This window comes from Sphaerodactylus townsendi, linkage group LG03, assembly GCF_021028975.2.
Source record: "Sphaerodactylus townsendi isolate TG3544 linkage group LG03, MPM_Stown_v2.3, whole genome shotgun sequence".
Taxonomy (NCBI): domain Eukaryota; kingdom Metazoa; phylum Chordata; class Lepidosauria; order Squamata; family Sphaerodactylidae; genus Sphaerodactylus; species Sphaerodactylus townsendi.
Genome location: NC_059427.1, coordinates 24,452,824 through 24,478,156, shown reverse-complemented (window position 1 = coordinate 24,478,156; position 25,333 = coordinate 24,452,824). Strand labels below are relative to the sequence as shown.

Here is a 25,333-nt window from a genome sequence, read left to right as displayed (position 1 = left end):
TTTGAAGTATTGTATTCAGGAGCAGATACAAAAAAGGAATGTCTATTTTGACTGCCTATGATGTAATGTTCCTAGCAATATAAAAGAGAAATGGGGGGAAAAAAATCTTTAAGCTCTGATAAACAGCCAAGTAACTTGGTGAGAAATTCCTAGAACATGCCGAATCCTGGCACCGTTCTGGACCATTAATTAGGAATATCACCCAGAAGGAGGCGTTTATAGCCATGGAATAAGTCTGCTCTGTTACCTGCATCCTGGCCATTTGTGACACCTGGCCAAGTGGTCATTTTACTAAAATCTTAAATCACGTTTCCTTGACCTTGACATGGCATTTTGGAAATTGCATTTATACTTTAGCAAAATGAGAAGAGTTCGGGATGCAATAATATAGTTTAATATTTTTCGGAGGCATTTAGTTTTCTTAATAGGCTTGGGAGGGAGGCAAACAGGCTGGCAGCCTGCAGAAACCAACTGACAGCTAGCAAAGAGCGGTAGCTTTGATCTAAGCGTAGAACAGTACAGCTTTAGCAATGTTTATTTGGAGAAAGCTTTAAAGCCGGTAGCACCTTTAGCTATTCTTGTTATTCTTCTGTCAGGAGCCTCACTCCCTAGAAGTTTACACCTCGATAGGAAGAAACAGCCCCTTTATTGCTGGGCAATTAAGGAAGCTGGCTGAGTATCCTACACTCTGCTAGGGATGAGTTTCAAGCCATATTTTTAGTAAAAATGTAAACAATGTCCAAAGTACCCTTCTTCAAAGCTACTTGGGAGCCGATGGGTCTACATTTCTCTGCCTTTTGGCAACATCTCCACTAAGACTCTCTGATAAAGTCAAAACAGTGTGAATTGTTTATAGTTTTACGGCACAAGCCTGGCCTTCAATCATTGGCAGTAAATCTTTTTTGGTCTAAGGTTGACCCCGTGTTAGGGAGTTCATTTTAATGCTAAAATCTCCTCTCTTTTAAGTGCGAAATGTCAGCCCCTTATTGAACATGTACCCCATGATTTCCAATGTTTTGGGTGTAAACTTGTTGTGACAAGTAGAAGGGAGGCATACAATGAGGTCATTGCTGAAGTATTGATGATTATTTTGTAGAAGAAGAGGAGGAGGAGGAGGAGGAGGAGGAGGAAGAGTTTGGATTTATATCCCCCCTTTCTCTCCTGCAGGAGACTCAAAGGGGCTGACAATCTCCTTGCCCTTCCCCCCTCACAACAAACACCCTGTGAGGTGGGTGGGGCTGAGAGAGCTCAGAAGAGCTGTGACTAGCCCAAGGTCACCCAGCTGGCATGTGTGGGAGTGTACAGGCTAATCTGAATTCCCCAGATAAGCCTCCACAGCTAAGGCGGCAGAGCTGGGAATCAAACCCGGTTCCTCCAGATTAGATACATGAGCTCTTAACCTCCTATGCCACTGCTGCTCCTTGTAAAACTACTATAACCTTGTAAAGCTACTATAAAATATTGTGACCTGCTTGTATTCATCGCTTTTGCCTAGGTCTGAGGACCAAGTTGTTTTATTGCAACTTAGCACATTCCCTTTTTTATTCTTTACACTTCTCGCCTCTAAAGTCTCGTATTCAAGTCAGAGTCTTTGGGGTTCTGATCCTGACACACCAACACGCTGAATCAACTTGATTTGTTAATTGGCATGTGGTCAGGCTATCTCCATAAAGGGCAACCCAAGCTTATGCAAAATTGGACTTCCTCTGTCCTTATAATGTTGTGTCAGGCCAAGAAAATAAAATTTAGTCAAATTCACCCTAGCCCTAGGGTAATATACTAACAGACTGGCCAGCAGTAGAATTTATTTCCTAACCGCCTCATTGATAGAAACACTATCAATAGAAATTGATAGAAAAGGCTCTTCTTTTCCAGAGCCTCCTTAACCCTATGCTGTTAAAAATACATTGAACCACAGATATTTCTGTCTCTCATACAGGAACAAATTCCTTATCTGCAAGCTAGCCAGTTGCTTACTGGAAATAGAGATTTACCACAGCCCCACTGTAAAATACAAAATCTTTACCAGGATATGAGACTCTGAAGGCCAGAAGTAGCATGTGAGATACGGCATTTCCTTGGCTCGAGAGCCCAGCATATATTAAACACTAAATGTGAGAGACCTTATTTCCTTTACTCAAGAGAAATGCAATTAGCTCCCTTTTGAAGCTCAAGTTATCCTATCGGAAAACCGGTTCTGTTGTCTGCGGGCATAATGCACAAACTACAAACTATGCACTAGAAACGCTGTGTTTTAGCAAAGAAATATGATTGTTTGTAAATAAGCATTGGTCAGTATAAATCTGTTCTGGTTATTTGGGTATTGTGTTAAGTATTAGAAAACAGGAGAAATAAGTTACCAGTCAAACAAGGCAAACTAACCTTGTAACCTTAAAGTGACAAACGTTTGTCAAGGAAAGGAATCCCCCCTGCCCCTTCCATGAACAATGCTTCTTCCACATCAAAGCCCAAAGATGTTATCTGTCCCAAGATCTTGTGACTGTATTATGTAAACTAACCTCTTGTGATCTTTTATTATTGCAACCTGATTATTTTGGTTTCCTGAGCAATTGTGTACTTCTGAAAGTCACCAATTTATTTTATAACAAAATTACCCATTTTGATGTATTCTGTTTCCCAAAAAAATTCCTACAAAAATAGGTGGGAACCATCTCATCACTTAACTCAGAAGAAGAAGAAGAGTTGGATTCATATCCCCCCTTTCTCTCTTGTAAGGAGACTCAAAGGGACTGACAAACTCCTTTCCCTTTGCCCCTCACAACAAACACCCTGTGAGGTAGGTGGGGCTGAGTGAACTCAGAAGAACTGCGACTAGCCCAAGGTCACCCAGCTGGCATGTGTGGGAGTGCACAAGCTAATCTGAATTCCCCAGATAAGCCTCCACAGCTCAAGCGGCAGAGCTGGGAACCAAACCCGGTTCCTCCATATTAGAGTACACCTGCTCTTAACCACTAAGCCACTGCTGCTCCAACTGAGGAGGAGCCAACACAGCCCCCCTAATAAACTTACCTCTTATTCCTCTTCCCTCTCTGTTTCATTATTGGCTTGGAACATTGAGATACAGAACTGATATCAAACTGGGACATACCAATAACAGGTCTAAAGATTTAACATTTTTGAATCTTAAATTGCTGGAAACCCTGGCTGTGCACTCTGGATTGAATGACCTGACTTAAGGGTGTATGGGTGCATTACTTTGGACCAGGGTGTATTCAGTCCCTTTCTGGGGAATAGGCGTCATTGTCTTCTGACTCATTAAGTGGCTATATTCAGCACAACATTAATAAATTTCTATTATTCATTGGAGGGGTAGTTTGTGTTTCCTAGCTGGCTTCAATCTAACTCTAATGTCTAACCCAGTGGCTCCATGTTAGCAGATAACTGTCTTTAGGAAATGCACCCTGTGGAGGCCTACCTTGCATGGCTGGTTTTCCAGTTTGGCAACATTATAGGATTTGGAAGTCTGCCCTTTGGCTTCTACCCTTGTGGGGTCACAAAGGTGCTGGTGGCAAGCTACTGACTGGGGTCTTGAGGATCCAGACCCCAGGATTACTTAAGTGTATTCTGGAATTCTCTCCCCCCTAGACTGTGATTTCTCCACATGCATATTTTATAATGCAATATAATGTTCATCCGGACAGATCAACTGTGCACTGCAAGCTGTAAAGCTGCATTTCAGAACTAACTTATTGCTCTATGTCTTCTTTCTCCCCAGGGAGATTTCCTTTCCATCTTTTGTTATTTCCTTATCCATGAAGGCTCAAGTTGCAAATGTAGCCAAACTGGCATTTTACCATCTCTGCCAGGCTGTTATTGGCTGCCTACTTGTCACGCCCTGACCTACACAAAGCCAAAGATGTTGCAATGAGAAGCAGGAAGAAACTGCCAAGGGAATATTGCACCCACCCACCCCCTAAATACTTACGTTAATTTTACGGAACTGTGTAAAATAGGACCGATAGAAGGATGGGAGCCCCAGCAATGAATTCTCCAAGTCCAGCAACCTGCACGTATCCCCCTCCAAGATTACGTTGGAAGCATGTAAGTGACCATATGGAAATCCTTTCTCGTGCAAGAACTTTAAGGCCTAAGAGACCAGACAAAGGGATTTCACTGTAATTGAGAAAAACCACTTGGGTGAACATCCCTTATAACGCTTCCCAACCCTCCCACAACGAAGGCCTTTTACCCAAATGAGAGGCACAAAGTTTGTTTGGGTGTGATCACATCCACTGCATGATTCCCTCCTTCCCAACTCTTTTCATGCAAGTTCTCAATATCTGGTGTACATTTTGTTTCCACTCAGAGGCTACCTTTCCATTTTGCCTAACATTCTAATCCACCTGGTTAGGCACCTCTAAGACTGGTCTTAAAAGCTACTTCTGTTCTATAAAATGTACTCCTACATTCTGGACTATTTTGCCTCTGACATGGCAAAGCATACTTCGAACACCTGTAAGAGTCCGCCATTACACTGAGAAGTTGCTTCACAATTTCTTTCAATCAACTGAGAGATTGTATTGTCGAAGGCTTTCACGGCTGGAATCACTGGGGTGCTGTCTGGTTTCTGTAAAGTCTGTCATACCGATTTTGGAAGGGGTGTCAGAACATGTGTTTAGATGGACAAAATCTAGATGACAGGTGGACCCTCCTTCCAGCAGGTGCCGTGTGCATAATTAGGGCTGTGTGCACAACTGTGTACCGTGTGTAAAGACAGATAAGTCATGGGCACCTGATTGGCACCTCAAGTGTATATAGTAAGCACAGACAACAGGGTGATGTGTGCCTGGAAACACCTGTGGTCTGGCGGAGCACTTTGACAGTAGTTAGCAATAAACAGAACTGCACTGGTGACTGTGTGTCTTTCAGTTCTTGTTTGCATTGCATCCTGCAAGCACTGCTAGAACACGGCCATACAGCCCGGAAACCAGACAGCACCCCAACTGAGAGATTTTCCCATCCAAGAGGGTGCTAGTAATGGTTACGAGATAGGAAGTTTTCCACCTAAGGTGTGCAGAAAATGCATTAAAGTATGATTCTACATTCTGTTTCTATTCATGGACCTTTTCTGCAAAATTTGTTCGGTGGGTTTTGTTTTCTTGTTTAATATTCTAGCTTCATTTCTTTTGCATGCATGCCTGCATAGAAAAATTACAATGCATCTGTTCTTTGGACACAGTGTTTTGTTGTGGCTGCTGAGAGGACTGGCTTTGGCATATTTTGAACAGTTTCAGAAGCCTTACCTCTAGTATCTGTCGGCCAAATGTTTTAATTTGCTGCAGTTCAAGACCTTGAATTTTCTTCGGGTTGCAGTACTTCTTCAAAAATGGATCTTTTGGTTTTGCCTTTGAAAATAAATTTCCACTATGACTTCTACTTCCAAGCCCAACCATGCACAACATACAAATAAATTAATGAAAATTAAAAATACACTCTGCAATCTTAAAATACTTAGTCAAGGCCAACATTAATACATATGTGAAAGAGGATATGGTATATCCCAAGAGGATATCTTACACTACCTTATATATCAGGTCTTTCAACGTTCCTTTTTCATTGAATGGTCTAATTACCAGGGCAGAAGATTCACTAGCTGTTGCAAAAGTGACTCTGTAAATATAGGGATGCTGTAAAAAAAGAAAACAAAACACACACATTGAATTTTACTATTATCTGACAGCGCCATCCTATGTATGTTTACTCCCAAGAACATGCGTGACCAGAGATAAACATCTGAGAAAGTGTCACTAAACTGAATTCTTGATCAATTTCCTTAGCAACACACAGAAACCTTCACTAACCAAGTTAAACGTTGATCCCAAGCTGTTACTTAAATCAGCTTTATTATCTGGACTTAGATAACAGGGGCTCCTTCAGTCAGTATTTAAATCCTCAAGGAAGAGGGGGTATTACTCAATACTAGTTGAGAACACAGAATGTCACAACAGAAGGCAAGTTTCTGTTAAGAAGCATGGAGGAACTTAAGACATAAAAGTGTTCATTTGGGGTAGAGGCATACACCTCCCCCAATCTCTAGTTTAGCCCCAAGAGAAGTAAATTGTATTTATGTTTTAAACAGGGTTATCACAAAGTGTTGTTTTTTGTGGTCCTACAAATTTAATACAGTGCTCCCTTCCCAACCGCACTAATGTCTTGTTTTATGCACTGACTGAAATATTCTTCCCTTTCTCATTTTTCATTTCAGTCTTTTCATCTGCCCTTTTACAGCTATGTCTATGCTTCATGCAGCTGAAGGAGAGAGGTTGCTGAACATGGCCCTTGGAATGCAAAGAAGACCTCCCAGCCAATGAGCTTTGTTCAAAAGTTTAGACAGGATTTCTATCGCTGTCAGTCCAAGATTAAGGCTGTTGCCTCAGAGCTTTGGCTAGTTCTCCTCTGGGATTTGGCCTGCCTTGAATCATGTCAAGCAGATACATTTATGATTTGTGTTATACTGACAAATTAAGAAGTTCCTGCTGGCAAGGCTCTTAGGGAAGTCAGGAGGTTAGAATACCAAGCATCATGTGAATTTTTCATTCTGGAGATGTTCACATAAATCAAGATTAGGGCAAGACATATTAACTTCTTCATGATAAGAGGTCATCACAAATCTCAAAATGGGAGTCACCAAATACAAATGTTGACCATTTCCCCCCTCCTTTAGTGTGCTCCTTAATATGAAAAAAAGTACCTGCTTACAGTTCAAGGGTTCCTGCTGCGGCCTTTGGCTGTCAACCAAACACTGAAGGTCAAATGTGAACTTTCCATTCCAGGAAAGATAATTCCCACTCAAACCCACATTGTATTTTTCCCATGAACAACCACAGCTAGGCACTGCTCATTCCCCACACCCTCTCTAAATAATCCAAATGTAATCAACTACTTTGCTACTACACGAAATGCTGCAAGTGGTTTTCCTAAACCCATACTGGGTTGGAATGCATTGTCAACATCAAGGCTCCCCTGCACCAGCCAATGAAGAGGTGGCTACCATTTTGGATTTGAACCAAGCACCCAGATTTGTCATCCTGACAATGCAGGAATCACACAATTGCTTTACAAATAGCTGCTCTGTATCTTGTGCCTCTCTCGCCCACCTTATTATTGCTTTCATCAGTGTTTTCCTACTCTTGCATGGGTAACACCAGAGGTGGGATCCAGCAGGTTCTCACAGGTTCCCGAGAGTAGGTTACTAATTATTTGTGTGTGCCGAGAGGGGGTTACTAATTGGTGATTTTTCCACGTGATTTTTGCCTTAGTTACACCCCTCCTCTCAGCAGTAGCGCTCAGAACTTGAAGCAGTCTAGCAGGAGGTGCACCGGCGTGCGTGGCAGCCTGCGCCTACGTGCATTCATTTCCCGCCCAAGGACCGGCGCAGCGGCCGTGTCCTTGCCACAGCCTCGCCCAGGAATGCCCCGCCCCCGGAATGCCCGACCACGCCCCCATCGTGCCCCGCCCAGCCCCATTGGCGCTACGCCACAGTTTGAATCCCACCACCATGGGAACCTTACTAAAATGTTTGGATCCCACCACTGGGTAACACCAATAAAGTAGAAAAATAAAACTATTCCTTCTGGATTACAAGGCATTTGGGAGAGGGGGAGAGAGGAGAGGATGTGGGGGTTCTGCTTTGGATAGGGACCCCATGGCTCTCAAAACATTTTATTTCGGCCTCAGACATAAAAATTAAATAGTAGCTTAGAGTAGGTCAAACCAACCACACTGGGCTATTGCAAGCAAAGATGGGATGAGCATATACCAGACATTTCAGACAAAATTCCGTTTTCTTTTTGTATGCCTGAAAGTACCTTTTTCTAAATAAGTCTTAGTACTTATTTTAGTTGCTCTTCAGATTGTATAAATATATCTTGGTTTTCTTCAGACAGGGATACTTGTCCCTGAACTATGCAGGATTCTTATAGTTGTTTATGCCTTTATAATTAACTGGTCAGAATGCCTAACTTTTTTTTTTTAAGAACTTCATTGTAAAACGTCATGTACACTAACAAAGTTATAAAATTTAGAATCAAGGTAATGCAAAAGCATGCATAACGCTACATCTATCGCACCCCTGGGTATGTTACAGCCAGGTGAGGCTGAGTGGCAGCAGATTATGCAAATCAGGCATCAGCAGAAAAACTGACCCGCCCACTCCCAAGCAGTTCCAAATATGACAAACAAATAGAACTAATGAACATTCAGAGCATGCTCTGAAGTGCTGACGGCAGCACACTTCATATACATCGAGGGCAGTGGATACCATGTCAGCCTCTATGGTTTTCCAGAGAGGATTAGGGACTGGGTGTGTGCATGAGCATCTGGTCAATGGTTCTAAGCAGCTGACATTATTGCAGGAGAAACAGGACTAAAGCATGGCCACATTTATTCAGACGCCTGATTTATCAGGCTTATAAACCATAAACCTAGCATGAGGACTAGTTGTGTAACAGACTCCTCTCTGTGATACACCTCTGAAGATGCCGGCCACAGATGCAGGTGAAATGTTAGGAACAAGATCCGCCAGACCACGGCCACACAGCCCGGAAAACCAACCACCACCAGTTGAATCCGGCCGTGACAGCCTTCGACAATACACAAGCATGAGGACTTCAATATTAATCTACTGTCTCGCTTCACCAGCAGTATGGTTTATTTGCCGTCTCAGTTAATCCAGAAAGCCATTTAGGATTGAGTCAACCAAGCAGCATTTTCGTGGCAATTACTCTAATGATAGGAATCAGAATTTATCTTGTCATGGGGATAAGGAGATAATGGTTCCACTACTACAAATTTGGCTCCTGTACAAAACTGGGCAACACAGTTTGTTGCTGTTTTCAGGTCTGGTGATCATTTGCTGGACAAGAAACCAAACATGGACTTTTTCATAAAAATCAAAGGCCACATGACAAAAACAGTTGCAAGAATACTTCCACATGACGGCCAACCAGTCACATGGGGAGGTTTGTGGTATCTCAACTAGACAGAAAAAAAACCTCTGCTGCCTGTTCCTAGTTATATTTGAACATAGCTGAATGCTCACAGATCAAGAATAACTGATCCCCACTTTTACTTTTTGTTAATATACTGGAAATTAAAGGCCATTCAATTGTGGCAAGCTTGGAATGTACGTATTTATGCTTATTTTTTAAAAGTCACTCTTAAAAAGCTCATTATGGCATGATACACAAATGTGTAAAGCCTAATCAATGCCCTTCAAGCTTTGGAGCGCCACATATCACTGTATTAACAAGATCTAGACTTTTACTCTGTTTCCTGCTTCCCCAGTGTGCCATCCTAAGAGTTCAGGGCAGGTGTGATAGAAGGGCAAAGGTAATAGGAACATAAGAACAAGCCAGCTGGATCAGACCAGAGTCCATCTAGTCCAGCTCTCTGCTACTCACAGTGGCCCATCAGGTGCCTTTGGGAGCTCACATGCAGGAGGTGAAAGCAATGGCCATCTGAGGCTGTTGCTCCCGAGCACCTGGACTGTTAAAGCATTTGCAATCTCAGATCAAAGAGGATCAAGATTGGTAGCCATAAATCGACTTCTCCTCCATAAATCTGTCCAAGCCCCTTTTAAAGCTATCCAGGTTAGTGGCCCTCACCACCTCCTGCGGCAGCATATTCCAAACACCAATCATACTTTGCGTGAAGAAGTGTTTCCTTTTATTAGTCCTAATTCTTCCCCCCAGCATTTTCAATGAATGCCCCCTGGTTCTAGTATTGGTCCCGCCCCTTTCTAAAAAAAACCCACCAACCCCCTTTAGTCCCGTGTGGTGTGCTCACAACAGCTAGCAGCAGCCAGTCAGGATCCGTAGAGGGGGTGGAGGAACCCTCACTCAGAAGGGGAAAAACAAACTATTTCAGTTTCAGTTAGATATGGTCTGCAGCCCCAGAGTGTTAAGTGGGAGAAGTCCTGTCTCAGAAGATTTCTCAAGTATCAGAATCTGCCTTTGAAAATAGTAAAAGGGTGGGCACAAGATTTTGCCTCCAGAGGTGTGGAATGTAAGAAATCCTTTGCTAGGAGACTGCAGTGTAGCATTTGGGTTCTGAGAAAACTTGGCTGTTAACGGCTCTCTACACTCCTAAATGGTCAACTGTGACCTTATAAATCATAGGTGTCAAACTCGTGGCCCTCCAGTTGTTATGGGAACTGTAGTCCATAACATCTGGAGGGCAGCGAGTTTGACACCTGTGCTATAAATGAATGGGGTTTTACACCTGTAAATTACACCTGTAAATAGTTTCTATAATCTTTTCTACACTATTGTATCCCCCTATCCTTGGGAGTAAATAAAACTTACTGATCTTTTGCTGCTTCCCCTCACAAGGTGCATTCAGAAGCCACTTGGGTTAAGTCTGTCAGGTGGAAGATTGGGCAGAGACGACGACAGTCAAGTTTTTTATCACGCTCTCTGTGTGTGCCATCAAGTCAAAGATGATTCATGGGGTTTTCAAGGCAAGGAACTTTGGAGGTGCTTTGCCATTTCTAGCTTTAGACATTCTCGCAGGTTGCCCATCCAAATTCTAACCAGGGCCAACCCTGCTTAGCTTCTGAGATCTGACAAGACCGTGCAATCCTGGTGCTATCCAGGTACACCTGTTTAAACATCATTTCAGATCCCAGCCTTCAGAGAAGGTAGTAAAATCCAGAAGCAAAGATGTTTATAAAAGGATTGTGAAAATTAACCCTTTAAATGTCAGATTTCAGTTTGTCTAAGCCTCTAAATTAAGGAATGGACTAATATTTTAAAAACCCTCCACAAGATGCTTATTGTGAATCAGCCACAATAGGAAAGGGGGTCTATTGCTGTAAGGTAGCCCTTCAATCACCTCACTAAGTACACACTCATCTGAGCCCAGAGCAAAAATATCTGAGAGCCAATCTGTGAAGTCCAAAGGAGCTTTTATGTAGTTTAATTCAGCACTGGCAAAATGGTACTGGCATTGGGTAGGGTTAGTGTAAGAAAATACTTACAGAACATGAAGAAAGGAATTTTACAGCACACTGAAGATCTTTGTCTGAAAGGTATTTGTCAGGGCCAAGGTCAGCCTGAAAAGACAAATGATCAAGCTCAGTATAAGTTATGAGGGAGGGGGAAATGCTGAAGTGACCACAAATCAACTTCCAAATGGCACAAAACATTCCTAAAGCTTTCCTCCAAAACTCATCATTATCTTTATCACTTCCTCTCTTAAAGTAGACATGACACAACACTTGATTTCCAGTCTGACTGTGCTCCGGGATCCGCAGGCAACACTATTTACACACTGATTATGTCCTACAGATGTTCTGCTGGTGGAAACTGATCTTTCCCTCACCTTCTGCTTATTCCAGGAGCTTCCTATATGAAAAAACACCACTAGGGGCTATAATATAGCCACAGACAAAACCATGTGAGTGGGGGGGAGCAGTCATTCTGGATCAGGGGTCTGCAACCCGCGGCTCTGGAGCCACATGCGGCTCTTTCAGCCTTATACTGCGGCTCCACGTGGCCTGGAGGTCGGAGGGTAGCGTGGGTGTGTTCCTCCAGCCCTCCAGAGCAACGCTGGAAGGAAAGGTGAGTGGAGAGGCCGAACCGGAGGCAGCATCGTGCTTGAGAGCGTCACTTTTCGCGTCCCCTCCGCTCACCTCTCCTTCCAGCACTGCTCTGGAGGGCTGGAGGGACATGCCCAAGCTGCCCTCCGACCCCTGGAGGTTGGAGGGTAGTGAGGACATGTCCCTTCAGAGCAGCCGCCATCCCCCCTCTGCCTCATGGAGCAGGCGGCTACTTGCTCCGTCGGGCAGAGGGGTTTTTCCTGCCTGGCACTGCTGCCTCCTGCAGCGCAAGAGGTGGCAGCACTGGGCAGACAGCGGCCGCCATCCCCCCCCCCCCGTCTGCCCCACGCAGCAGGTGACTGCCTGCTCCGTCAGGCAGTGGGGGTTTACCTGCCCAGCACCTCCACCTCCCAGGCTGGAAGGAAAGGTGAATGGAGGGGCCGAACCAGAGGCGGCTCTATGCAGAGCCGCCTCTCTGGCTCAGTAGATCTTTGGGGCCGTGGAAAATGGATCCAAATGGCTCTTTGGGTGGTAAAGGTTGCCGAACCCTGTTCTGGATCAAGAAGGAGAATCAGTTGGCATCACCCCTGTTCACCCCATTGAATGTGGAAATCAACAGTCGCACTCACTTTGTTCTTCTTTACTACCAGTTTATGGCAGGATATTCAGCATCACTTTAGAATAAGGGGCAGAGTTTATAAAAAGCGACTATGGATATATAGGTTGCACCACAAAAAAAACCCCCAAACCCTGAGGAAAAGATTGCTAAACCATGAAGACAGTTTTGGAAAAGATACACCCCCCCCCCCCCCCCCCCCAAAAAAAAAGGGAAGCTTACCCAGCTCAAAGCTAGCCGTTCTTTTGGTTGATTCTTAATCTTCATTAAGAAGTATTTCTTACGTATTCTCCAACCTAGAATGAAGGGCAAACACCCAAGAGTTTGCATGGTACTGCTTAGGAAGCCATAGCACTTCTACACAGACCAGACTAGAATCATTAGACTACTAAGGGTGCACTACCGAATCTAAATTCCCCCTGCAACAACCTTGCATTTCATTTCGGTACAATTCATCTCAATTGATAGTTTGTTAGCTTCATCACTCTGCTTCCTCAAACAAACCAGAAACCTCTATGAGTACCCTTTCTTAAAGTTAAGACTTTATTGTGAGCCGCCTCGAGCCCTTTGGGGGTGAGGCGGCCTATAAATTTTAATAATAATAATAATAATAATAATAATAATAATAATAATAATAATAATAATAATAATAATAATAATAATAATAATACTTCTATTGTAAATTAAAACATCATGTTCCATTACATTTTCATCCCACCCTTCCTCTGAGGAGTTCAGTATGACTCCAGCAAGACAGGAGACTCCTCTCCTACATTTTATCAACACAACAATCCTGTGACACAGTTTAACTCCACGCTCACCAAGTTGGTAGGGCAGGGATCTGAATCCAGGTACCCCTGGTCATACTATTATTATCATTATCATTATTATTATTAAATTTAACAAACTGCCCACCCCCTAAGGGCTCTGCCACTCTAACTACACTAGCTCGCATCCCTTTCTTATTCCAAGCAGGAGTGTATTGGGGGGGGGGGTGTCTCATGACCAAGGACCCACTTGGATTTGTCATGTGGGGGCACATTTGGCCACCCCTTCCCTCACAGTCACTGCCTACCTGGCTGCCGCTTTGACATGCTGTTGCAGCACCCACCTAGCACCCACGTCTCCCCCCCCCCCAACCCACCTCTTCCCAGCAGCAGCTGCGCTGAGTTCTGGGAACTTCCCGGAGAGAAGGCATGTCACTGGGGCTGTGGGGACAGTCTGGGAAAGAGAAGCCCCACACCCAGCAGAGAAAGAGCCCTTTGGTTGGGGGGGGGAGCACAAATTTGGGGGGGAGGGAACAAATTTAGTACTTGCCCCAGGCGCCATTTTGTTCCGGTATGCCATTGACTCCAAGGAGTGTAATATATGTCAGTCCCTTCCCCATTTTGTCCTCGCAAAATCTCTTCAGAGGTAGGTTAGGCTGTTAGTACATGACTGGCCCAATCTCACCCACTGAGCTTCATAGTTGGGTAAAGGTTTCAAATTGGGTGGGTCTAACCAGTCCCAATCTGACAATCAGACCACTACAGCACATTGGCTCTGGTCATAGTCCACGGGTGGGTAGCAATGCATGTAGAAGGGCCCAAGTGCAACCTTTGAAATTTCCACTTCCAGGCACCTCAAGCTATAATGCTGGGGGAAAAGACCTTTGCTCAAGGTCCTGATAAGTTACTCTGAGTTCAGAGCTAGATGACCAAATCTTTTCCTCAAATGACATAAGAGGGGATTTTTTTTCGTTCTACGAAATGTAAATATTTGTGTCATTGATAAAATGTGGTGAAAATGATACTTCTGTGGTTGATAGGACACTCTGTCATACAAACAGAAAATAGGTAAAACTCTTACCTATATCCTTTAATGGCTCTACAACTTCCCACTTTGGCTCTGACCGAAAGAACATTGAAACATGCTGTAAGGCAATTTCTGCAAGAGAAATTGGGAGGGAGTTTTTGTTACTTATACACACAACTTCATACACAATAATTACGCTTCATACTTCATAATTACGCTGACATTACACAAACATTTTCCCAGTCCAGTCAAATACAGGATATTAGAAGTTGTAAGCGTTGCTTGAAATCAAGAGTAATACAAATCACAAGAACAATCTTGATCCTCCTTGATCTGAGATTGCAAATGCCTTAGCAGACCAGGGGCTCGGGAGCAGCAGCAGCAGAAGGCCATTGCTTTCACATCCTGCATGTGTGCTCCCAAAGGTATCTGGCGGGCCACTGCGAGTACCAGAGTGCTGGACTAGATGGACTCTGGTCTGATCCAGCAGGCTCTTCCTTATGTTCTTCACAAAATGAGGTTTGCCGCTAGATCCAGAGAACAGGGCATGGCCACACAGAGGAAGCAAATGACATGATGAACTCTAATATGGTACTGGAGAAGCACCTTGGGAAAAGGCAAGCACCTTTCCCCACTCAAATTTCCCCACTGCTAAAAAAAAGATCAGCTGCACTTACTTCACAACTCATGGGGGTTCACTTGATGGTCCTTGGGCATCTGTCTGCAGTGGCAGACGAGGGACTATTACAGGATGAAAATCTCCATGCATCTGAAGAGCACAGGGACTGGACATGTTACAGTGGTTAGTGTGTCAGCCTAGAATTTGGACATGTTACAGTGGTTAGTGTGTCAGCCTAGAATTTGGGAGCCCCGGGTTCAAAAATCCACTCTGTCATGGAAGTTTGCCAAGTGACTTTGGGTCAGTCACACACATTCAGTTTCACCTATCTCACACGGCTGTTATGAGGATAAAATGTTATGAGGATAAAATGGAGGCAAGGAAAAACCCCTCCCTCTCTGTTTTTAGGGGACTTGATAGTAGGTGCCATCTATTATGTTGATTTTAGTATGCTGCGTTTTAATGGGATGGGGATATTTTATATAGAGCCAAAAATTAACTAATTTTATGGATTTTAGTCTTTGGTATGCGCTCTATTTCTATTTTGTTGTTCACCGCCCTGAGCCCTTCGGAGGAGGGCGGTATATAAATATAACCAATAAATAAATAAATAAATTGACCTCCCTTGAGGGAGAAAGGCAAGGTATAAATTAAATAAGTGAATACATTTTAACCCCCTTAAACACGAGCCAGGGGCGCTGCAGTTTTGTGATTAGGTCACCTACATCAAGGATTTTCTCTGGCTCAACAGCCTGATTATTATTACTATCATCCCCAACTGCTAGTTTCTGCTTATTAGCTTTCCTTTAACATGAGCACACAAATAAATGAAAATTGGCAGTGTGCCTAACAGATGCTTTGTTCGGGGGGGGGGGGGGGGGGAACTATTCCATGAATCAGCATCGAAAGCTGCATCACAGTAGGCAGAGAGAAGCCAGGAAATTCAAGCGTTGGCCGCAACATTCCTTTCTCGTATCATCCCGCTGCGTTCAGGTGTTTCATCTCCAAGGATGAAAGCAGGCACACCACAGGAGAGGAGACCTTGAACACGGAAATGTTTAAACACAGCAGCTCAACAAGGCAACAGCAACTCATTTCTGGTTGCTGGCAGGTCTAAAACAGAATCAACAACTTTTCAGCTCATTAGGTTAGATCTCTAATACATAAAAGGCCTCTCTTGAGGCACCAATATTTTCTCAGATAAGAAGGGGGGAAGGGGGGTAGAGAGAAAGAAAGCTGGGAGAGCCTGTCTAATTGAGAAATTCAAGAAGTGATGGGCTTATCAGCTCCCACAGAGATGGGAGTGAAATGAGGTATAACATCTCAGAAAATGAGACTCCTGATGGAAAAAAACACTTAATTTGATTGAGCAAATCTCTGAACAGAATTCCCTCATAAAATGCTTCCGTATAAGTGACACTGTTCAGTTTGCTGAAGAACAACTACTACTGGCGGTTCCTGAGCACTGTCTATAGTCTGTTAAGTTCACAACCAAGCAGAATCACTAAACTTTGAAATCTCTCCCTCCAAACATGTCAGGGGCATTTGTTAGTGCTTTGTACGAATCAGGACCAATTGGTACGTGTGCTTCTCTACTTAATTTTGTTCCACTCGGCAGCAGTTAGTCATTTGCTTTAGTACAGAGGCTGTACTGTGAACTATCACGGAAATGACAGCACATTAATTTAGTAGAGAGAGTCTTGGGATTTAAGATGCTTGGCTTATTTTTTTTAATTAAACATCAAATATCTGATATTTCCATGTGGCTTAGTATGCCTTACAAGTCACAATAAAAACATTACCCAAAGATACACCAAAACCAGTCTGCAGTTTATACACCATTAAGAACCCGGGCCTTAAAGTTTAGAGCATTTCTACCAAGGTTTTCAATGTGCACGAGCTCTGGGTAAGATAAAATTCCTTTCAAGAAGAAGAAGAGGAGGAAGAGTTTGGATTTATATCCCCCCTTTCTCTCCTGCAAGAGACTCAAAGGGGCTTACAATCTCCTTACCCTTCCCCCCTCACAACAAACACTCTGTGAGGTGGGTGGGGCTGAGAGAGCTCAGAAGAGCTGTGACTAGCCCAGGGGTAGGGAACCTGCGGCTCGAGAGCCGCATGCGGCTCTTCTGCCCTTGTACTGCGGCTCCACGAGCCGAGCTGCTGGCCCCATCCTTGCCCGCCCTGCAGGCAGCAGTGTGGGTGCACCAACTGCCTGCAGCCGGCTGGGCTGCGCTGCGGGCTTCCCCTCTCGCCTGCCCCACTGGAGCGGGGCGGGCGCTTTCCCGGTGGCCAGTGAGGCTGAGCCGCTGGCCCCATCCTTGCCTGCCCTGCAGGCAGCAGGGTGGACGCATCCATGCACTTCTCAGAATGAGCGGAGTAAAAAGGTTTAAAAACCCAATATATACAGTGTTATCTTTATTTTAAATGTCAAAAATTATTTGCGGCTCCAAGTGTTTTCTTTTCCCATGGAAAACGGGTCCAAATGGCTCTTTGAGTGTTAAAGGTTCCCTACCACTGGACTAGCCCAAGGTCACCCAGCTGGCGTGTGTGGGAGTGTACAGGCTAATCTGAATTCCCCAGAGAAGCCTCCACAGCTCAGGCGGCAGAGCTGGGAATCAAACCCGGTTCCTCCAGATTAGATACACGAGCTCTTAACCTCCTACGCCACTGCTGCTCCAATCAAGAGTATTCTAAGTGTCATTCTCAAAGATTTTTATAAGTAAGCAATTGTTTTAGCATTGTTATAGCTTTAACTTTTCAAGCCACTGATTGTTTGGTTTTCTCATTCCTGGAATCACATAAATTCCTTAATTTTATTTATAGAAATAAAATAAATAAATATCAGTATCAAAGATACAGACAATGTAAATTTACTAGTATTTATTATTTCTAATGCTTAATATTCCAGACTTGGTGTGTTACTAAAAGAGGTCAGGCATGGTCTTCCATTCATATACCTCCCATCTTGATGACCCTACATTCCTTATCTCTGTTTTAACATTTGACTTCCCTTGTCTTAAGGTCAGTTTGAAAAACGCACCACAATATGGCCGGGAGGAATCATACTTTGCCTGTGATGCAACCCATACCATGTTATCTGACTTGGTTCATAACACAGTGTTGACATCCTACTCATTTCGGATTTTAGAGGGGCTATGCATGCCAAAAATGGATGATACAGTAACGAGGTGAAGTATACCCCTCACCCCATCTGCTCCAACAACATGAAGGACCACTGCATTGTCAGGATTGTCTGTCTTTTCCTATCCTTTTAAATGCAATTAGCTGGTTTGCTTCAATGAAGCAGAGAGCGGGCATTAATCTTGCATGTGATTTGGCTGCCTGGTCCTATACTCGCAGGCCCACTGGGACTCGGAGGACTAAGGAATTGCATCATTGAGCTAATCCATTGGTTTTGTTCATCTGATGTCATCAACACCCTTCCAATTCTTGGCCAATCTTGGGCAATGGTCAAGCTTCTGATTCTGAACTCTGAGATCCATGGGCAGCACAGTCCCTTTTACTTATTACATTTACAGTTTTTGTGCCATGGATACCAAGAGTGTGCACTACACATGACTGTATCAATACACACAATCACCGTTTCATCTGAAAAAGACAACACATGCACATTCTATCTTCAGCAGCTACAATTAGAAACCTTGATGTCCCCCTGTACTGAAGCTAGAATATAAGCTCAACAAAATGATGACTGCATGTAACAAGAAAGCCAGTATGCACAGTAGGAGTGCCAGAAATCTGACAACGGAAAGGGGTCTCAAGGTTTAAAAATTGTCTTGTGGGACACATTTGTCCTATCTATGTCAAATTTGTAATGTAGACTATTATGGGCCCTTAAAAACAAACCAAAAAACCAACAAACCAACAAGAAGCCAGTTACAAACTATAACACACACACAAAATTAGTGGCCCTGTATGCATTTTCCTGACCTCTGAGGTACTTAGTTGTAGTGTTATAGGGTTACGTTCTGTCCCCCTTCTTTGTTTGCCCTAAATAAATTAGAACTTGATAGTATAAACACAACGGACTCTCCAGCAACACTCTGTGGAGTCTTTCAAGATAACAGACATTCAGAGGTGATTTGCCATTCCCTGCCTCTGCATCGCAACCATGGACTTCCTTGGTGGTCTTCCATTCAAATACTAACAAGGGCTAGCCCTGCTTAGCTACTGAGATCTGACAAGACTGGGCTAGCCTGGGCTGTTCAGGCCAGGCCTGTGCAGTGTTAACCTCTCCCAACCAGGTAAAAGACTAAACTACATCTCTTACTTACAAGGTCAACTTGAATTGATTGTAGAGAGGCTATGCATGCGACTTTCACTATATATATTAGACTGGCAAATAAATCTTGTTCACCAACGAATATGTTAATTCCTTTCACGCAGGGATACCCAGCCTATTATATTACAGCGCTCACAAATCCCATACACAGGAGAGCCTATATGCTGGCTAGATTTAACATCATGCCATCTCCGCTACATAGAGGAAGACTTAAAGGTCTTCCAAGTGATAAGAGGTTCTGTACCTGTAGCATAGGACAGCTGGATTCCATCCCACACATTCTCCTGAACTGCGTATTATACCAAGAACTCCGATCCAGCCTATTACCCCAAGCTATAGACTCTATGATCGATTATACTGAATCAGATAAAGTAGTTATGCTTTTAAATTGTCAGGATTTTCATTGTTGCCTTATAGTGGCAAAGTTTTTGTCAGAAGTTTGTAAACTGAATGTATGACCAACGCGAAGTTTTTTACTATTCACTTTTTAACTGGAACTGTATTTTTATACTATCGTGTATATGCCAATAAAGGCTTATTGAATTGAATTGAATTGAACATTAGACTGGCCATACACAAACCCATAAGAAGCTCCTTTAAACTGACCCAGACCATTGGGTTTAACAAGGTCAGTACTGTTTACTCAGACTGGCAGCATCTCTCCAAGATCTCCAGCTGAGATATTCCATGCCTGGTTTCAGATTGTGTTTTAAATCCATCATGTATTGCATGCCTATCTAGAGCAAGTTATGACAAGCTAGTCATGTATCATTTCCACCACCGTTCCACTCAGAAGAAGCTGAGAACCACTGCTGCAATACACCTCTGCTCAACAGTGAGCCAGCCTTAACACTCACACCATTCCCTGTGATGGACACTCTGAAGTTACAACCCTGTACCCAGTTTTACCCCCTGCAGTCCAACTGGGTGCTGGAATGTGCAGACCACAATAATTTCAGCCCCCCTCAACCCCTTTATCCCCTCCTCTTTGCAGGGAACGGACAGATTTAAGTTAGACTAGACGTTACGTCCTCTCTTTAATATGCAGGAATTCCTTAACATAATGAGATGTACTCATGTAAAGTCAAGCTGTTCCTCCATTCTAAAATAAAGGATAAACGTCTCCCCCACCCCTCCCATTGCACCCTTCAATAGCCTGTTTCATCTTCAAGGACAATAAAGGAACGTCAAAGTCTTTCACTTACCAATGTAATTTACAGAGTAGTTGTTTGGATCCAAAAATTTCTTCACCAGTTCACAGTGTGACAGTATGTGGTTGGACGTAATTACGTTGAGATAATTCTGGAGTCCCTTCTGTCTTTCAGCTATGAATTCACGATCCATGTTTCCAATCAACTTTTTGGGAGGAAGAGGTAGACTAAGGGCTGAGATCTTAAAAAAAAAATGATGAGGTCCAGTGTGAATTATCAACACAGCACACATGAATGACAAACTATCTTAAAAAATCAGGTAACAGTCATTTTGCAAAAGTGATAAACTATGGTTGACTCCAGCAGAGGATTGGGAGGGGGGATTCCTACCAGTTTTCCCCCTCTCGCTACAGACTTGACTCCCCTGCCCACTGCTCCTGAGGTCTACTGTTCCCCAGGATTTAGTGGACAGAAATCCCCTTTGTCAGTCCTACTGCTGGATCCCAGCTATAAATTTGATGCTGTGCCCCAAACACCTGTAGTTAAGCAATCCCAAATATCCTTCGGAAGATATCAGGTAATTATTCCGGAGCAGACACTCTAAGTATTATTATACCAGGGGTTTTAAACATGTAAGAAAGTGGCTTATCACTTTTTCAAAGCAGTTTTGCATATAGAGAAGCAATTAAATCTGTGTTAACTACATGGCCCTAAACATAGGGTAGAGGTAATGCCCAGTTAGCTCAGAATGTCCAAGCAGTATTTTGTACAATGTATTTTCGCACTAGACAAGCAACAGACTAGATATTTGGTTAATAGTACCACATTTACCCAAGTTATTTATTTATTTATTTATTTATTACATTTATATACCGCCCTCCCCCGAAGGGCTCAGGGCGGTGAACATGAACATACAAATAGAGCACAAAATAAAATCAACAAATCTCAAATCATCAAATAAATCATAGTAAATGGCTCTATAGTCTTTGAATCATTAAAACCCCATTAAAACCCCATTAAAAGCGCATTAGTTACATGCAAATAGTATTCCTCCTTGTCTCCCTTTTGCTACACCAAAAGGTGCTTTTTATAAAGAGATTTTTTTTCATTTATTAGATGGAAAAAATTTAATACACGGAAAAGTCCCGAATTGTCCTGCCTTTCCTCATGGAAAACAGGCAGAAGTGTCAGAGCATCCAGAAGATCAGTTTACTAAGTCTGAATCCCTGGAAAATTTAACTTTTGCATATGGATTTTCTAGATTAGAAGCATCTATTTGGTGCACAAAACGGCAGTGCCTAACACATGATGGGAAGTGCATAAGCAAAAGCTGCTATTTGCAAATTAATTCCATAAGCAAGCATCTTGGGAATTGGCATCAGTTTGTTCCCAACTAGGCTTTGGTTCCTGGCACACAGAATCAGATCCATAAGATGTAATGCAGACTATTCTCATCACACATACAGTGTGAATGCAGGGCAGGGGGTTCTTTCAAGCCACTACAAGAAGCCAGTTACAAACTACAGGCAAGACCGCGTACTGCAGCCCCAATGCTGGAGTAAGGGAAAGGAAGAAGAAAAGAAGCCGCAGCTTTGAAGAAGGACCAGCTCTGAATAACCCTACCTTCCTTTCAGGTGCTTTTGCCTCCACATAAAAAGTTGGTACTTTGATTCCAGGGGAGGATTGGGGAAGAGAAAAAGGCCCCAACTCCAGTCTGCCCTTGCTTCACCACCGAATGGGGGGAGCAGAAATGGCCACCCAACATGCCTGGTGAAACTGCTGGATGTGGTGAGTTCAGGGCTGGCTGAGTTTGAGTCAGGCAAACTCCTTTTTTTGCAGTTTTGGCTCAGGGAGACTTGTGCCCACCTTCTCCTTTGGGCTGGGGTGGCCCCAGCAGAGTGATCTCACCCCAGGCCATTGTGTATATCTGTGGTGGCGAACCTTTGGCACTCCAGATGTTATGGACTACCATTCCCATCAGCCCCTGCCAGCATGGCCAATTGGCCAAGCTGGCAGGGGCTGATGGGAATGGTAGTCCATAACATCTGGAGTGCCAAAGGTTCGCCACCACTGGGTATATGTTTAGCACTGTCAAGATGCTTCTAACTCATGGTGACCCTAAGAACCAATGTCCTCCAAAACATCCTATTGTAAACATCTGTGCTCAAGTTTTGCAAACCAAGGACTGGGGATTCTTTTATAGAGTTAATCCATCATGTGTTGGGTCTTTCTCTTTTCCTGCTGCCTTCAACCTTTTCTAGCATTAATGTCTTTCCTAGTGACTCTTGTATTCTCATTATGTGTCCAGTTCTGGTCGCCGCATCTCAAAAAGGATACTGAGGAGATAGAAAAATTGCAGAGAAGGGCAACGAGGATGATTGAGGGACTGGAGCACCTTCCCTATGAGGAGAGGCTGCAGTGTTTGGGACTCTTTAGTTTGGAGAGGAGATGGCTGAGGGGGGATATGATTGAAGTCTATAAAATTATGCATGGGGTAGAAAATGTTGACAGGGAGAAATTTTTCTCTCTTTCTCACAATACTAGAACCAGGGGGCATTCATTGGAAATGCTGGGGGGAAGAATTAGAACTAATAAAAGGAAACACTTCTTCACGCAACGTGTGATTGGTGTTTGGAATATGCTGCCACAGGAGGTGGTGATGGCCACTAACCTGGATAGCTTTAAAAGGGGCTTGGACAGATTTATGAAGGAGAAGTCAATTTATGGCTACCAATCTTGATCCTCTTTGATCTGAGATTGCAAATGCCTTAACAGACCAGGTGATCGGGAGCAACAGCCGCAGAAGGCCATTGCTTTCACATCCTGCATGTGAGCTCCCAAAGGCACCTGGTGGGCCACTGCGAGTAGCAGAGAGCTGGACTAGATGGACTCTGGTCTGATCCAGCTGGCTTGTTCTTATGTTCTTATGTGGCCAAAGTACAATTGCCTCAGCTCGAACATTTTAGTTTCTAGGGACATTTCAGGCTTGATATGATCTAGAACCCATTTTGGGGGGGGGGAGTGAGCACAGAATCTCGTTCACAGAACCTGTAACATACTTTTCCAACACCACACTTCAAATAAATCTGCTTTTTTCATTGACCAGCTTTCACACGCATACATAGTAACTCAGGCTGTTGACCTACCAGGAATTTTCCTGGTTGGCTTAACGGTCAATCTGTTGGATACACATTTTTACAAATATTGTGTAATTAAGAGCACAGTTTAGGAACAGGGAAAAAAACAGCAACAACATTTGACCTTTCTCTTGTAAGCAAAGTAAACACTCTAACCACTGGACTCCAAAGGGGGGAAAGGACTGAAACATGGGGCAGGAAGCAAAATTTTCAGAACACATAAGATGCTCTAAAATTGTTTACAAAACATTGTTTCCTACTGACTAAAGCACTGCATCCAAAAATCATAAGTGCATATCTCCCCATTTATAAGTAGCAAACACAAGAATTCCTGCCCCACCTAGCAATGCTGATGCCTCTTTAAGAAAGCTTGCTTTTTGTTTTCAAAACCCCATGTTAGCTAGAGCCTTGTTTCAACTATAGTGAACCAGAGACAACCACCCTATCTTTTCCATATTCCGTATATACTCGCATATAAGTTGACTTATATGCCCCTCTCAACTTATACGTGAGTGAGGTGTATTTTAAAAAATATTTTAGGGTTTTTACTTTGTCGGCCTCCATGGGGCGCAGTTTTTAGGCTAGCGGCACCATAATTTCAGGCTATCATCAGGTAACATTCCTGATGATACCAGCCAGGTTTGGTAAAGTTTGGTTCAGGGAGGTCCAAAGTTATGGACCCCCAAAGGGGATGCCCCCATCCCCCATTGTTTCCAATAGGAGCTAATAGTAGATGGGGCTATATTTTGAGGGTCCATAACTTTAGACCTCTTGAACCAAACTTCACTGAGTGGTATCATCAGGATAATCTCTTGCTGATACCAGTCAGGTTTGGTGAAGTTTGGTTCAGGGGGTCCAAAGTTATGGATCCGCAAAGTGGGTACTCCCATCCCCCATTGTTTCCAATGGAAGCTAATAGTAGATGGGGCTACCCTTTTGAGGGTCCATAACTTTGGACCCCCTGAACCAACCTTCACCAAACCTGGGTGGTATCATCAGGGGTGTCTCCTAAAGATACTCTGAAATGTTGGTACTGCTAACATAAACATTCCTCTCCTGACAGGCCCCTCAAATTTTCCCCAGATTCTCCCTTTAAATCACCCCCCCCCCCTGTTCTGAGAGGATTTAAAGGGAGAATCAGGGCTTACCAGTAGCTGCTGCATTTCCCACCCTCGACTTATACGCAAAGTCAATAAGTTTTCCCAGTTTTCTGTGGTAAAATTAGGTGCCTCAACTTATATGTGGGTCAACGAGTATATACGGTAGCTCTTGAAAGCTTTCAGGTTATGCTTTCGTAACGCTTTAAATCCATGGCGAAAAGGCAATTTAGAGAGGAAAAGCTGAGTTACAAGAAAAAGAAGGTCAATCGTAGAAAAGTTACGTCGACATTAATGGTCATAAATAGCACCAAAATGTATTACTCATTTTTCCTCATCACCACCCACTCATCATCAATGTGAACATCCAAAGCTGCTGAAAACACACTGATATTCATGGTATGGGTTTGCAGGGAACTTCTGTTACTGAGAAAGGAAACGACTTGCCAGTGATCTTTACTTTGACAAAGAGAGTCAACTGAGTCACTGGACGTACTTTCTTGCCTCGTGCAAAAATCATTACAAGAGAGAAACACAAAAGAATGCAGCAGCAGCACCAGATTCATGCCTGCCACCTCCAAAAGTAAACAAGTTCCTCAGTCATTGCCCTGGGACAAGTTGCCTCTTGTCGAAGATCTAATCAGGACTAAGGATTTTCATTGTGTCAGGCTTCGCATTCTGTAGCAAACTGACATAGGACCCACGTTCCTGTGAAATCATAAATCAGCTGGAAAGAGTGGAAGCAGCCGAAGAGGAAGTTTAAATCCCAAGGCAGAAGTCTTCATGTCTGGACCCCAAATAATCCAGAAGAAAGCAGGATGTATACAGGACAGCAGGAGCGACCACTGACGGCAAACAGGACCTGAGGCAGATCGCAGAGAATGTACCTAGACTCCCTATGGGGCAGCCCACATTTATTTTTATTTATTTATTATTCGTTTCATATACCGCCCTCCCCCTGAGGGCTCAGGGCGGTTCACAACAGGTTAAAACAAACATTAAAACATAAATTAAGTATCAATTATATAAAAACAGAACCCATTTTAAAATATGGAT

General features: G+C 43.5%; 1 protein-coding gene across 7 annotated transcripts in view; it reads right to left on the bottom strand.

The window, feature by feature from the left end:
- The window catches only part of PXK (PX domain containing serine/threonine kinase like), a 73,821-nt gene that overhangs the window by 26,902 nt on the left and 21,586 nt on the right, over window positions 1-25,333 (bottom strand). For all 7 annotated transcript variants that reach the window (XM_048488291.1, XM_048488293.1, XM_048488294.1 and 4 more), the window contains exons 4-10: window positions 20,098-20,284; window positions 14,025-14,102; window positions 12,399-12,472; window positions 11,000-11,074; window positions 5,544-5,648; window positions 5,265-5,366; window positions 3,947-4,108 (exon numbers count right to left, since the gene is read on the bottom strand). In XM_048488291.1, coding sequence (XP_048344248.1) covers window positions 3,947-4,108; window positions 5,265-5,366; window positions 5,544-5,648; window positions 11,000-11,074; window positions 12,399-12,472; window positions 14,025-14,102; window positions 20,098-20,284 — 783 coding nt within the window. The remainder of the gene's footprint in view (window positions 1-3,946; window positions 4,109-5,264; window positions 5,367-5,543; window positions 5,649-10,999; window positions 11,075-12,398; window positions 12,473-14,024; window positions 14,103-20,097; window positions 20,285-25,333) is intronic.